We start from the raw sequence: 13307 nt of genomic DNA, 5'->3' as shown, positions 1-13307 counted from the left end.
CACTTCACATTGGTCAGTAGCATTCCAGCTGCAGGAAGAATAGGACCTTCAGTCCGGAAGGAGGAATCCAGGCAGCACACCTTCCATATCATGGGCTAAGCCTGGAAAAGTCAGTCTGAAAAAGATGGGCTGAAAAATCATCCAACACATTGAGATCATTCAGGATGCTATAACAAATGACCACGGACTTGGTGGTTTCACCAACAATGTGCTTTTCACCATTCTGGAGAGTGCAAGTTTTGTTTTAAGAATATATTACCAACTTATATTAACCGTGGTAGTTTTATTATTTAATAGAATACTAGTGACATAAATCTAGGGAATTCCCTGGTAGCACAGTCGGTAAAAAATCTGTCAGCGGTGTAGGAAACCTGGGTTTGATCCTTGGGTCAGGAAGATCCCCTGGAGAAGGAAATGGCAACTCCAGTATTCTTGCCTGGAAAACTCCATGGACAAAAGGGCCTGGCAGCCTACAGTCCATGGGGTCACAAGAGTCAGATACAACTTAGTGACTAAATCACCACCACCACCACCACATAAATCAATATATTAATATTACTAATAAACTATCATTAAAACCAATATATTAATATTACTAATAAATAAACTATCATTAAAACAATAATTTTACTATATAATGTCCTATACATTTACTAATGTGTTAATGAATATCTAATAATAAGTTATTATTGTTTTATTGGCAAATCTATGTCTCAGGCATAGTGCTGAATATACTGAATTTTCCCCCTTATTTTTTTTTTAGGCCGTGCCACGCGGCATATGGGCTCCAGTCCCCCGACCAGGAATCGAACCTGTGCCCCCTGCAGTGGCAGCGGGGAGCGCACTAGACCGCCACTCGATTTTCTCCCTTAGTGAAGAAATTCGCGCGTACTCCAGGAGCGCGCGTGTGCGACTGGGATATGAGGACGTCCTCTGAGGCAGGAGGTATCTCAATCCTGCGGAGACACCGCCCGCCCAGAGAGGGCGCTGTGACTCAACTCAGCCGCCTCCAGGGGACAGACGCAGGATCGCGCCCGGAGCCTTCTGGGACTTGTAGTTCTTGGCCTCGTGGTGCGCAAGCGCACTGCTGAGTCCGTTGTGGGCGCGCGTCCCCGGGCGACAACGGCGGTGTGAGTTAACTGGGGTCGCCGACGGGGGGCGCGGGTAGGCCGGGTGCTGACGGGTCCACGGGTCACGCAGCACTGAGCGCCTCCTCCGCGGCGGGACTCAAGTAGACTAGGCTTGCGCTGTGGGTTACCTGCGCCCACACCTGTGGCCGCAGCACCCGGGCATCTCTCATCCGGGCCGCGCAAACAGGATGCGGCCCCGGAGCCTGGCCCCGCGCCTGTGCGGGTAGTTAGGCTATCTGGGGTCGGGACGGGGTCTGGGGAGGGGTCCCGAGTGGGAGGGGTGGCCTGGACTGTTACCCTTGGGTTTCCTCCACCTGTCACACTGCAGGCGCGAAGGAGAGTTAGAGAAGTCGGGCAGCTTGCATCTACCTTGTGAAACAGTCCAGCACCTGCCCTGTGAAAATACCCCTGCACGACAGGTCCGTGGGGCAAACTCGGCTGTGAGGTAAATGGAGCTCTCAGAGGCCTAATGTTACAGGGATATGGAGTAAATCGAACGCCCAGACTCCTGCGTGTAAACTCATTGGGCGCTTAGGCAAACCCGGGGGGAGGTCTCACCTTGGGTGGTTCTGCACTCTTGGAGGGGTGATACTGGGCAGTGTCTGAGGCCGTCTGTGGTTGTCAGGGCCTGGGGGCTTCTGGCATGGAGAGAATGGAACCAGGGATGCTGCTTCACACACCACAACGCCCAGGACACCCCTCAGAGAACGATCCAGCCCCAGTGTAGGTGTCAAGGAGGAGAGACCCTGGCTTAGCCTTAGCGTTGTGATTCCAATGAGAAGCTATCAAGGGTCTACTCCACTGATACCCAGACACCCCTGCTCAGGAATGAGGTCACAGCCAACCATTCTTCCAATGCCTCCTGTTCCCTGGGGTGGATTGCATTTTTCCCTGCCAGGAAGCCCTCATCAGTGCTTTCTTGTGGAGAAAGGACAAAGTTTCAGTGGTTTGAACCCTGAATGGGAAGACCCTGAGGCAGGTGCCAGAGGCCTAGGTGAATGAGGGCCAAACGGGGTCACTGACATCAACTACAAGGGAGGGGGAAATCCCTTGAACCACCCGAGGGTGGGAGCAGATTTATTGAAAGAGCTCAAAAAAGGATAGGGGGTCCTGAACTCATTACCATCAGATGCAATTTAAAGTCCTGAGAGCAGATAGATCAAGATGTCACAGGGCTCTGCCCCCCCTGAAGCCTGCAGGGGAGGGTCCTTCCTGCCTCATCCAGCCTCCTGTGGTGGCCATCAGTCCTTGGTGTCTCTTGGCTTGTGGCCGCATCACTCCAGTCTCTGCCTCTTTTGTCCCATGGCCTTCTCCCTGTGTCTCTCTTTTTAAAAAATATTTTTATTTTTCTGGCTGCACTAGGTCTTAATTGAAGCATGCAAGATATTTAATTGCACATGTGGGATCTAGTTCCCTGACCTGGGATCAAACCCAGGCCCTCTGCATTGGAAGTGTGGAGTCTTAGACACTGGGTCACCAGGGAAGTCCACATGTCTATTTTTTTCCCCATTAAAATTTTTATTTATTTATTTTTGTCTGCACTGGGTCTTCGTTGCTATGCATGGGCTTTCTCTAGTTGTGGTGAGTGGTGGCTACTCTTTGTTGTGGTATGCAGGCTTCTCTTGTGAAGCATGGGCTCTAGGGTGAGTGGACTTCAGCAGTTGTGGCACACAGGCTCAGTTGCTCTGAGGCTTGTGGGATCCTCCTGGACCAGGGATGGAACCTATGTTCCCTGCATTGGCAGGCAGACTTCCAACCACTGGACCACCAGGGAAGTTTCAGCATTTAAACTCTCAGTTGTGGCATGTGGAGTCTAGTTCCCTGACCAGGGATCGAACCTGGGCCCCCTGCATTGGGAGCACAGAGTCTTAATCAACGAACCACTAGGGAAGTCTGTGTGTCTTTTTTAAAGACACCAGTCATATTGTATTAGGACCCTCTCTACCACAATATGACCTCGCTCAGTCCAACTCTTTGCGACCCCATGGACTGCAGCATGCCAGGCCTCCCTGTCCACCACCAGCTCCTGGAGCTTACTCAAACTCATTGAGTCAGTGATGCCATCCAACCATCTCACCCTCTGTTGTCCCATTCTTCTTTCGCTTTCAATCATTCCCAGCATCAGGGTCTTTTCAAATGAGTCAGCTCTTCGCATCAGGTGGCCAAAGGATTGAAGTTTCAGCTTCAGCATCAGTCCTTCCAATGAATATTTAGGACTGATTTCTTCTAGGATGGACTGATTGGATCTCCTTCTTGTCCAAGGGATTCTCAAGAGTCTTCTCCAACACCACAGTTCAAAAGCATCAATTCTTCGGCGCTCAGCTTTCTTTTTAGTCCAAGTCTCACATCCATACATGACTATTGGAAAAACCAAAGCTTTGACTAGATGGACCTTGTTGGCAAAGTAATGTCTCTGTTTTTTAATATGCTGTCTAGATTGATCATAACTTTTCCTCAAGGAGCAAGCATCTTTTAATTTCATGGCTGTAGTCACCATCTGCAGTGATTTTGGAGCCCCCAAAAATAAAGTCTGTCACTGTTTCCATTGTTTCACCATCTATTTGCCATGAAGTGATGGGATCCAATGCCATGATCTTAGTTTTCTGAATTTTGAGCTTTAAGCCAGCTTTTTCACTCTCCTCTTTCACTTTCATCAAAAGGTTCTTTAGTTCTTCTTTGCTTTCAGCCATAAGGGTGGTGTCATCTGCATATCTGAGGTTATTGATATTTCTCCCAGCAATCTTGATTCCTGCTTGTGCTTCATCCAGCCCAGCATTTCTCCTGATATACTCTGCATATAAGTTAAATACGTAGGGTGACAATATACAACCTTGATGTACTCCTTTCCCCATTTGGAACCAGTCTGTTGGTTTATGTCCAGTTCTAACTGTTGCTTCTTGACCTGCATACAGATTTCCCAGGAGGCAGGTCAGGTGGTCTGGTATTCCCATCTCTTTCAGAATTTTCCACACTTTATTGTGATCCACACAGTCAAAGGCTTTGGCATAGTTAATAAAGCAGAAGTAGATGTTTTTCTGGAACTCTTTTGCTTTTTCGATTATCCAACGGATGTTGGCAATTTGATCTCTGGTTCCTCTGCCTTTTCTAAATCCAACTTGAACATCTGGAAGTTCACAGTTTACGTATTGCTGAAGCCTGGCTTGGAGAATTTTGAGCATTACTTTGCTAGCGTGGGAGATGAGCGCAGTTGTGTGGTAGTTTGAGCATTCTTTGGGATTGGAATGAAAACTGATCTTTTCCAGTCCTGTGGTCACTACTGAGTTTTCCAAATTTGCTGGCATATTGAGTGCAGCACTTGCACAGCATCATCTTTCAGGATTTGAAATAGCTCAACTGGAATTCCATCACCTCCACTAGCTTTGTTCATAGAGATGCTTCCTAAGGCCCACTTGACTTTGCATTCCAGGATGTCTGGCTCTAGGTGGGTGATCACACCATCATGGTTATCTGAGTCATGAAGATCTTTTTTTATATAGTTTTTCTGTGTATTGTTGCCACCTCTTCTTAATATCTTCTGCTTCTGTTAGGTCCATACCATGTCTGTCCTTTATTGTGCCCATCTTTGCATGAAATGTTCCCTTGGTATCTCTAATTTTCTTGAAGAGATCTATAGTCTTCCCTATTCTATTGTTTTCTTCTATTTCTTTGCATTGATCACTGAGGAAGGCTTTCTTATCTCTCCTTGCTATTCTTTGGAACTCTGCATTCAAATGGGTATATCTCCTTTTCTCCTTTGCCTTTTGCTTCCCTTCTTTTCACAGCTACTTGTAAGGCCTCCTCAGACAACCATTTTGCCTTTTTGCATTTCTTTTTCTTGGGGATGGTCTTGATCCCTGCTTCCTATACAATGTCACGAACCTCCACCCATAGTTCTTCAGGCACTCTTATCTATCAGATCTAACCCCTTGAATCCATTTGTCACTTCCACCGTATAACTGTAAGGGATTTGATATTTGGTAATACCTGAATGGTCTAGTGGTTTTCCCTACTTTCTTCAATTTAAGTCTGAATTTGGCAATAAGGAGTTCATGATCAGAGCCACAGTCAGCCTCCAGTCTTGTTTTTGATGACTGTATAGAGCTTTTCCATCTTTGGCTGCAAAGAATATAATCAATCTGATTTTGGTATATGACCCCGTCTTAACTAATTACCTCTGCAAAGATCCTATCTATAAATACGGTCCCATTCCCAGCTACTCGGGGTCAAGACTTAGAGGACATGATTCAGCCCACGCCAGTCTTATCATCAGCAGGTGTTTCCCCAGGTTAAGTATTGTGTGTCCCAGAGGGGCACCCATCAGCAGATGTTTCCCCAGGGTAAAGTATCATGTGTCCCATCATCTGATGCAACCATTAGCCATGGCTCAGCATGGTATCCTGCACCCATAGCTCCCACCCCCACATGGAGGGGGTCAGAGCCAGCTCTCAGGAAAAGAATTTGCATCACATCCCCTCAGGTCCCTCATGGATCTTGTGAAAGCTGCCACCATTTTTATATTTTTAAACTTTTCTATTTTTAAAACTTGTATTTATTTACTTACTTATTTTTGGCTGTGGTGAGTCTGTATTGCTGTATGTGGGCTGTCTAGTTGTGGTGCACAGGCTTATCACTGCGGTGGCTTCTCTTGTTGTGGAGCACGGGCTGTAGAGCGTGGGCCTCAGTAGTTGTGGTAGTTGTTTTTCATAATGGCTACACCATTTTCCATTCCCACTAGCAATGCATGAGAGTCTCCCATCCTTGGCAACACTTATTATTGTCTTTTTTAATTCGTTTTTTAATTGAAGTATGTGTATGCATGCTAAGTCACTTCAGTCCTGTCCGACTTTTTGCAACCCTATGGATCATAGCTCACCAGACTCCTCTGCCCATGGGATTTTCCAGGCAAGAATACTGAAATGGGTTACCATGCCCTCCTCCAGGGGATTTTCCCGACCCAGGTATCGAACCCATGTCTCTTATATCTCTTGCAGGAAGGAAGGACCCTCACCCAGAGCCTTCGGAGGGGATGGGTCCTGCCACACCTGAATCTTGGACGTCTTACCTCCCTGGAAGAAAATAAATTTGTGATGTTTTAAGCCTCCCAATTGTGTAGTCATTTGTCACAGCACCCTGGGACACTAGTACAGAGTGTTTCACAATAGAACTTGTGTGCTTCCAAGGCTTGGTATCTTCTGGTATCTTCATCCAGAAAATGGATCACTGGGACTTCCCTGGTGGTCCAGTGGTTAGGATTCTCCATTTCCACTGCAGGGGGCAGGTTTTGATCCCTGGTCAGGGAACTAGGATCCCACGTGCTGCATGCCACACAGCACAGCCAAGAAAACAAATAAAACCCACAGAAAATGGAGCCGTTAAGACCCCTGGCGTGTCCTGGTGAAACCGATTGGTGTCATTTCACGGGGGCTGTGAAGAACTCCAGTACCACTGAAAGATAATGTTTCAGTGCAGAGAAGAATTCAGCAAGAGCAAAGTGATAGATAAATGATTTATTAGAGTAGGTTGCTTGTGAGGCTTACAAGCAGGCACATGCGAAATGCTATGAGAACTTAGTGGGCTACAATTTTAAAATGGGGAGGGGAAGAAGACTTTCTTTGTCTTTCTTGAGTAGATATCATGCTTCCATCAACAGCATCTCCTCCTCCAGGTTGAGCAGGGGAATTTTCTTGTCCCTGTGTGGTCAAGCTAGGTCCACAAATGATTGTTTTTCATGTGTGCAAAGAGCATGTCGTAGGGATCATTAACTTACTGAACTCACTGGGCAGAATGTGGGGCTCATGCCACCATTATTTTATTGTTTTGGGGCATGTCTCGTGCTTTTGGTTACATGGTTTTGTTAATAAGGCCTACTTGGTTTTGTAGCTAAGCAAACCTGCTTTATTGAGTAATCATTAACCCACAGGGGTCTCCCATGTTTTTGTACTTCCAGTCCCCTAGTGGGATTAATATTTGATCACCTACTTTGTCCCTTCATTCTGTCCATATCTCTGGCTTCCATGACTCTCCTCTGTGTGTATGTGTGACCTCAAGTGGTGAAGGGGACTCTGGGGTCTGGGACAGGCCAGATCCAGTCTTCACTCTGCATTTTTCCTCTTCCAGCCCTACCTGCCCAGGAACCTGCTTTTGCCCAGGAGATAGGACAGGATGGCTGCTGAGTGCCTGCTCCCCTGGCCCCAGGTGAGTGGGACTTCCTCTCCCCTGAAAGGCACCCAGTATGTCCAGAGGGAACACACCTGTCAGATGTCAAGCACCCTTGCCTTGTGGGAAAGGAGGAGAATTTGTCATGAGTGTATGGGTGTAGGCATTCAGGTGGCTCTTACATATAAGGAGGAGGTCCCTTATCCCTTCAGGAGGACTGTGCCTCCTTCCTGGGCTCTGAGCATCTCTAAAGACCCCAAGGTTTCTCCCATAGAGCAGGGAGGGGTGCCCCAAGGCGCCATCCTTTTTAAAATGCACACATATGTATTTTTTTAAATTGTGGTGAAATAGGGCAGGGAAGCCTGGCATGCTGCAGTCCATGGAGTGGCAAAGAGTCAGACATGACTGAACGACTAACACCTTCACTTTACTTTCTCTGGACATTGGTTGGGGGGGGGCCCATTTTTGAGCTGACCCATCATGATATTTTAGGAGGTGGTGACCTTCAAGGATGTGGCCGTGGACTTCTCCATGGAGGAGTGGGAGCTGCTGGACCCTGGTCAGAGGAAGCTCTACAGAGATGTGATGCTAGAGACCTGTGGGAACCTGGCCTCTGTAGGTAAGACCAGCTGGTCCTTCTGTGTCCGTCAAGTCATGTTTGTTCAGCATCTACTGCACATCAAGAGCTATGCTGAAGTAGAGGTTTACTGGAAAATGAGACATGCATGGTTCCTGCCCTTGTGGTGTCTCCTGTACAGCAAATGGTCTGATTCCTTCAGTATATGGCAGCCTGCGCCACTGTAGAAATGCATCTTAGCTGAGGTGTCAATAATGTCTCTTGTTCCACTAGTGCCACCTGGAAAGCCCTTAAAAAATTTATGGACATTTTAATAGGTATAAAGTGGTATCCATTGTGGTTTTGATTTGTGTTTTCCTAATGACTAGTGATATTGAGTATCTCTTCATGTGTTTACTGGGCCATTTGTATCTCTGAGGAGTGTATGATCATTTTTTAAATTAGGAAAATAAAATCTTTAGCTTGGTCTTCGTGTTACCTCTCCCATGTCTCTTTTAGAAGCCTTGAGGAGCCAGAGACCCAATTCAGGCTTTGAGGATGGCACCATATGCCTAGTATCAGCCTCTCAGGTCACCACTCTTTCTCTGTGGACTGCATATTCACTCTTTCAGCCAGTGTTATCTTTCCACCTGGAGCAAGGAGAAGCCATGTGGATGGCAGGGAAAGGAACTCTGCGAGCTTCATGTTCAGGTGAGAAGCAGGCAGATATGGGCCACTGGGATGGGGACAGCGTCTGGAGAATCCTGGTCAGAGGTCCCTCCACAGAGGCCCTAATTGTCTAAGGAGAAGGCTGAGGTCCTTGGCTGTTCCTTCCCACGTGCCTTTAGTTTATCCCCCAGCAACCTTCTGCCATGAACCAGCTTCCACTAACCCTCTTTAGGTGCAGAGGAAAACATCCCTTTTCTTTCTGGAAGCCATTCTACGTGTGTTTCCTGTTTCATCTCTTCCCTCTCTGCTTTCTTGATAATTCTTTCCCTCTGCCATTCTTTTTCTCCTCACTCTGATTTTTTTTAAAAAAATTTTATTGGAGTCTAGTTTATGTATAATGTTTTGTGTTAGCTTCAGGTGTACAGCAAAGTGTTTCAGTTATACATATACATGTATCTATTCTTTTTCAGATTCATTTCCCATATAGGTTATTACAGAATATTGAGTAGCGTTCCCTGTGCTATACAGTAGGTCTTTGTTAGTTATCTATTTTATATATAGTATTGTATATATGTCAATCCCAATTTCCCAATTTATCCCTCCTCCACCCCTTTTCCCCCATAACCATAAGTTTGTTTTTTACATCTGTGACTCTATTTCTGTTTTGTAAATAATTTCATTTCTACCATTTTTTTAGATTGTATATAAGAGCGATATCATATATCTGTCCTTCTCTGACTTACTTCACTCAATATGACAATCTTCAGGTTCATCCACATGGCTACAAAGGGCATTATTTCATCTTTTTTTTATGGCTGAGTGATATTCCAGTTTATGTATATACAACATTTTTATCTATTCATCTGTCAATGAACAATTTAGGTTGTTTGTATGTCTTGGCTATTGTGAATAGTGCTGTTATGAACATTGGGGTGCATGTATCTTTTCAAACTATGGTTTTCTCCAGGTATATGCCCAGGAGTGGGATTGCTGGGTCATATGGTAGCTCTATTTTCAGTTGTTTAAGGAACCTCCTTACTGTTCTCCATAGTGAAGTGAAGTGAAGTGAAGTGACTCGGTCATGTCTGACTCTTTGTGACCCCATGGACTGTAGCTTACAAGGCTCCTCTGTCCATGGAATTTTCCAGGCAAGAGTACTGGAGTGGGTTACTATTTCCTTCTCCAGGGGATCTTCCTGACTCAGGGATCGAACCCGGATCTCCCACATTGCAGGCAGACACTTTACCGTCTGAGCCACCAGGGAAGCCCTGTTCTCCATAGTAGATGCACCAATTTACATTCCTACCAACAGTGTAGGAGGGTTCCCGTTTCTTCACACTCTTTCCAGCATATATTATCTGTAGATTTTTTGATGATGGCCATTCTGACTGATGTGAGCTGGTACCTCATTATAGTTTTGATTTGCATTTCTCTAATAATTAGTGATGTTGAGCATAATTTTTTTGGAGGGGAGGTGTGTGCTGCACAACTTGCAAGATCTTAGTTCCCTCACCAGAGACTGTACCCAGGCCTTTGGCAGTGACAGCATTAAGTCCCAACCATTGAATTGACAGAGAATTCACAATGTTGAGCATCTTTTCATGTGCTTTTTGCCATATGTCTGTCTTATTCCCTCTGCAATCTTATTCCCCTTTCTTTCCACATTTACTTTTTGCTCTACCAGCATATTGATCCATCTTTCCTTCACCTTGCCTTCCTCCATGTTAAAAGCTGATGTTTGAACATGAATCCACAGGTCATTTGTATATGTTGGAAATGCTTTTTGTTGTTGTTGTTGAAAATAATTTTGTCCTACTATTCTTAAGTTAGAACTTTCTTCCCCCTCCCCCCCACCCAACCTTCAATTTATTTCAGATTGGGAGACAAAACTGATAAGCCAACTGTCAGTTTACAAGAAGGTGGTTTTGGAGGAAGAACCACTTGGGGGTATGAATAGTATAAAGATCCCCAGAGAGGACTGGGGTTATGCTGAATCTGAGGGGAACTGTGAAGACTCCCAGAGGCTTTTGAGGCAAATGGGGTACCCCTGGAGAGAAGCATTTTCTCAAGAGAAGGCTACTGACTGGTATGAATTTGGGGAAAACTATAACCTGAGTTCAGACCTTGTTTTATCACGAGATTCTATAGGAAGACATTTTTATGACTATGACTTAGCTATTGCGAGTTTGGTATCTGATCCATTCTTAAACCATCATCAGATGGGATATCCAGACCAGAGACCTTGTGAAAGTATTAAATGTGGAAAAGATCTCAGCCAAAATATTCACCTTATTCCACATGAAAGAACTCAAATGGAGGAGAGAATTTCTGCATATGCAGAAAGTGGGAAATCATTTAATCATGGTATGGCAATGACCATACAAAACAGAATCAATATAGTGAAGAAACCCTATGAATGTCACCAGTGTGGGAAAGTATTTAACCGGAGGCATTCCCTGAGTGAGCATCAGAGAATCCACACAGGAGAGAGACCATTTGAGTGTCAGGAATGTGGGAGAGCCTTTACACACAGCTCAACCCTCACTCGGCATTTGAGAACTCATACTGGAGAGAAGCCTTATGCATGCCATGAATGTGGGAAAGCCTTCAACAGGATTTCATCTCTTACCCAGCATCAGAGGATCCACACAGGGGAAAAGCCCTATCAATGTGAAGACTGTGGGAAATCCTTCTGCCAGAGTTCTTACCTCATCTTGCACAAGAGAACGCACACAGGTGAGAAGCCCTATGAGTGTACTAAATGTGGAAAAGCCTTCAGTGACCGTTCATCTCTCAACCAACATGAACGGACTCACACTGGCAAGAACCCCTATGTGTGTAATCAGTGTGGAAGGGCCTTCAGCCAGAGGTCTTCCCTGGTTCGGCATGAGAGAATCCACACTGGAGAGAAGCCATATCTCTGTAATGAATGTGGGAAAGCCTTCAGCCAGAGCTCCTCCCTTGTCACACACCAGAAAACTCACAATAGTCAGAAAACCTATAAAATAATTGATTGTGGGAAAGCTTTCTACCAGAGAAGCCACCTTGTTGAATTTTAAAGCTTGCTTGCTGCCTTGTGATGTACTGTTTAGGACTCTACCCTGTAGGTGTGTTCAGACTTTGCCCCTCTGATGTACTGTTTGTGAAGATGTAGGCTTAGTCTTCATTCTTGAAGGAAAGCACTGAAGTCTAGATCTGAGAAGGGACCTTATAAGGGGGAGCAATTGCCATTGAACTATGCCCAACTAGTGCCACCCTCTTGGAAAATATCAGTAAATGGATTGGGAATTTGCTGAGAATTACCATATTAATTTAGTTGTTCAAACAAAGGATATTCTGTTTCAACTTTTTGTTTCAGTAATCTGTTTTAAAATTTTGCCTAATCATTTTGCCTTTCTTGGTCACTTAGCTAGGTCCTGACTTGTCTCACACACTACTCTAGCAATGCAGGGGGTATGCTAAAATAAAAAATGCTACCATAATTGAAAAGGACACATGAAAAAAAAGAAAAAGAAAAGGACACATGTACCTCAATGTTCATTGCAGCAATATTTACAATAACTAAGACATGGAACTCACCTAGATGTCCATTGATAGATGAATGGATAAAGAAGTTGTGCTACATATACACAATGGAACACTACTCAGCCATGAAAAGGAACACATTCGACTCAGTTCTAATAAGGTGGATCAACCTAGAGCCTATGATACAGAGTGAAGTAAGTCAGAAAAACAAATATCGTATATTAATGCATATATATGCAATCTAGAAAAATGGTACTGATGAACCTATCTGCAGGACAAGAGTAGAGACACAGACATAGAAGACAGACTTTGGACATATGAGTGGAAGGAGAGGGTGGGATGAATTGAGAGAGTAGCATTGAAACATATATATTACCATATGTAAAATTAGATAGCCAGCGGGAATTTACTATATGATATAGCGAGCTCAAATCTGGTGCTCTGTGACAACCTAGAGGGGTAGTATGGGGTGGGAAGAAGGTTCAAGAGGGAGGGGACATATGTACACCTATGGCTGATACATGTAGATATGAGACAGAAGCCAACACAATAATGTAAAGCAATTATCCTCCAATTAAAAATAAATTTAAGTAAAAATAAATATTCAAGTAAAAAAAAAAGAAAACACTTTGGATGCAAAGTGAAAGGAAAGAATGCAAAGTAGTATGTGTAATTCTGTCCAGTGAAGTCAAAATGTATACATACATGGGAAAAGGCCAGAGAGTGATGTGGAGACATGAATTGAGTTTTATTTGTTAGGGTCTTCTCATTATGTGTGATTTCCTGCCTTTGCCATTTCATTTTGTATTGCTAGAATCATTTTGACAATAAGAAAAAAAAACAAACGACTCCAAGGCTTATTGAGTTTCAGCGATCAGTTGGAGGTGGACTATGGATACCAAGATGTCAAGGGTACAAGAAGTAGGTCTTGGGACATGGAGGTGAAGTGACCTTTGGTGGCCTGGGGAGAAAGTCCCAACTGTGAGATCTACTTGCCAGAGTGTGGATATGCATCACCCTCATCATTAACATTTATTGGGTCCTTACTATATTCCCAGCACCACTTGAACTCCTGTATGTGTTCTCTCATTTTATCTTCTCAAAAACAGCATGAGATAGTAACTTTTCATATCCCCTTATTACAAAAGGAGAAACAGAAATAAGGTACCCTACCCAAACTCACCCACCTAGCAAGTAGTGGGATCTGGATTTGAACTTGAGCTGGCTATACCAGGCCAGTGTTGTATTTGAAAGGAGGGATGCAAGGGAGC

General features: G+C 44.7%; 1 protein-coding gene across 2 annotated transcripts; it reads left to right on the top strand.

Annotated features, from left to right (window-relative positions):
* The first annotated feature begins 769 nt into the window (after positions 1 to 769).
* ZNF554 (zinc finger protein 554) lies at positions 770 to 12070 on the top strand. Of its 2 annotated transcripts, XM_061150731.1 has the most exons (6): positions 770 to 1130; positions 1459 to 1575; positions 7248 to 7325; positions 7779 to 7905; positions 8362 to 8553; positions 10387 to 12070. In XM_061150731.1, the coding sequence occupies exons 3-6, from the start codon at positions 7293 to 7295 to the stop codon at positions 11568 to 11570; spliced, it is 1536 nt and encodes a 511-aa protein (XP_061006714.1). In that variant the 5' UTR covers positions 770 to 1130; positions 1459 to 1575; positions 7248 to 7292; the 3' UTR covers positions 11571 to 12070. The 2 variants fall into 2 exon arrangements, 1 of the variants encoding a protein (XP_061006714.1); XR_009694113.1 differs by lacking the exons at positions 7248 to 7325; positions 7779 to 7905; positions 8362 to 8553; positions 10387 to 12070 and adding an exon at positions 6122 to 6231 and having other exon boundaries at positions 827 to 1130.
* The last annotated feature ends 1237 nt before the right edge of the window (positions 12071 to 13307 follow it).

Source organism: Dama dama, chromosome 9, assembly GCF_033118175.1.
Source record: "Dama dama isolate Ldn47 chromosome 9, ASM3311817v1, whole genome shotgun sequence".
NCBI lineage: Eukaryota > Metazoa > Chordata > Mammalia > Artiodactyla > Cervidae > Dama > Dama dama.
The sequence above is the reverse complement of the archived record's forward strand: the minus strand, read 5'-3'. Positions and strand labels throughout refer to the sequence as shown.

What these genes read in the sequence shown, in the direction of transcription:
- ZNF554 (XM_061150731.1), top strand. Translation starts at nt 7,293, where the DNA reads ATGGCTGCTGAGTGCCTGCTCCCCTGGCCCCAG. An exon ending in TGGGAACCTGGCCTCTGTAG is followed by an intron (nt 7,906 to 8,361) that starts GTAAGACCAGCT and finishes TGTCTCTTTTAG; the next exon opens with AAGCCTTGAGGAGCCAGAGA. An exon ending in TCTGCGAGCTTCATGTTCAG is followed by an intron (nt 8,554 to 10,386) that starts GTGAGAAGCAGG and finishes AATTTATTTCAG; the next exon opens with ATTGGGAGACAAAACTGATA.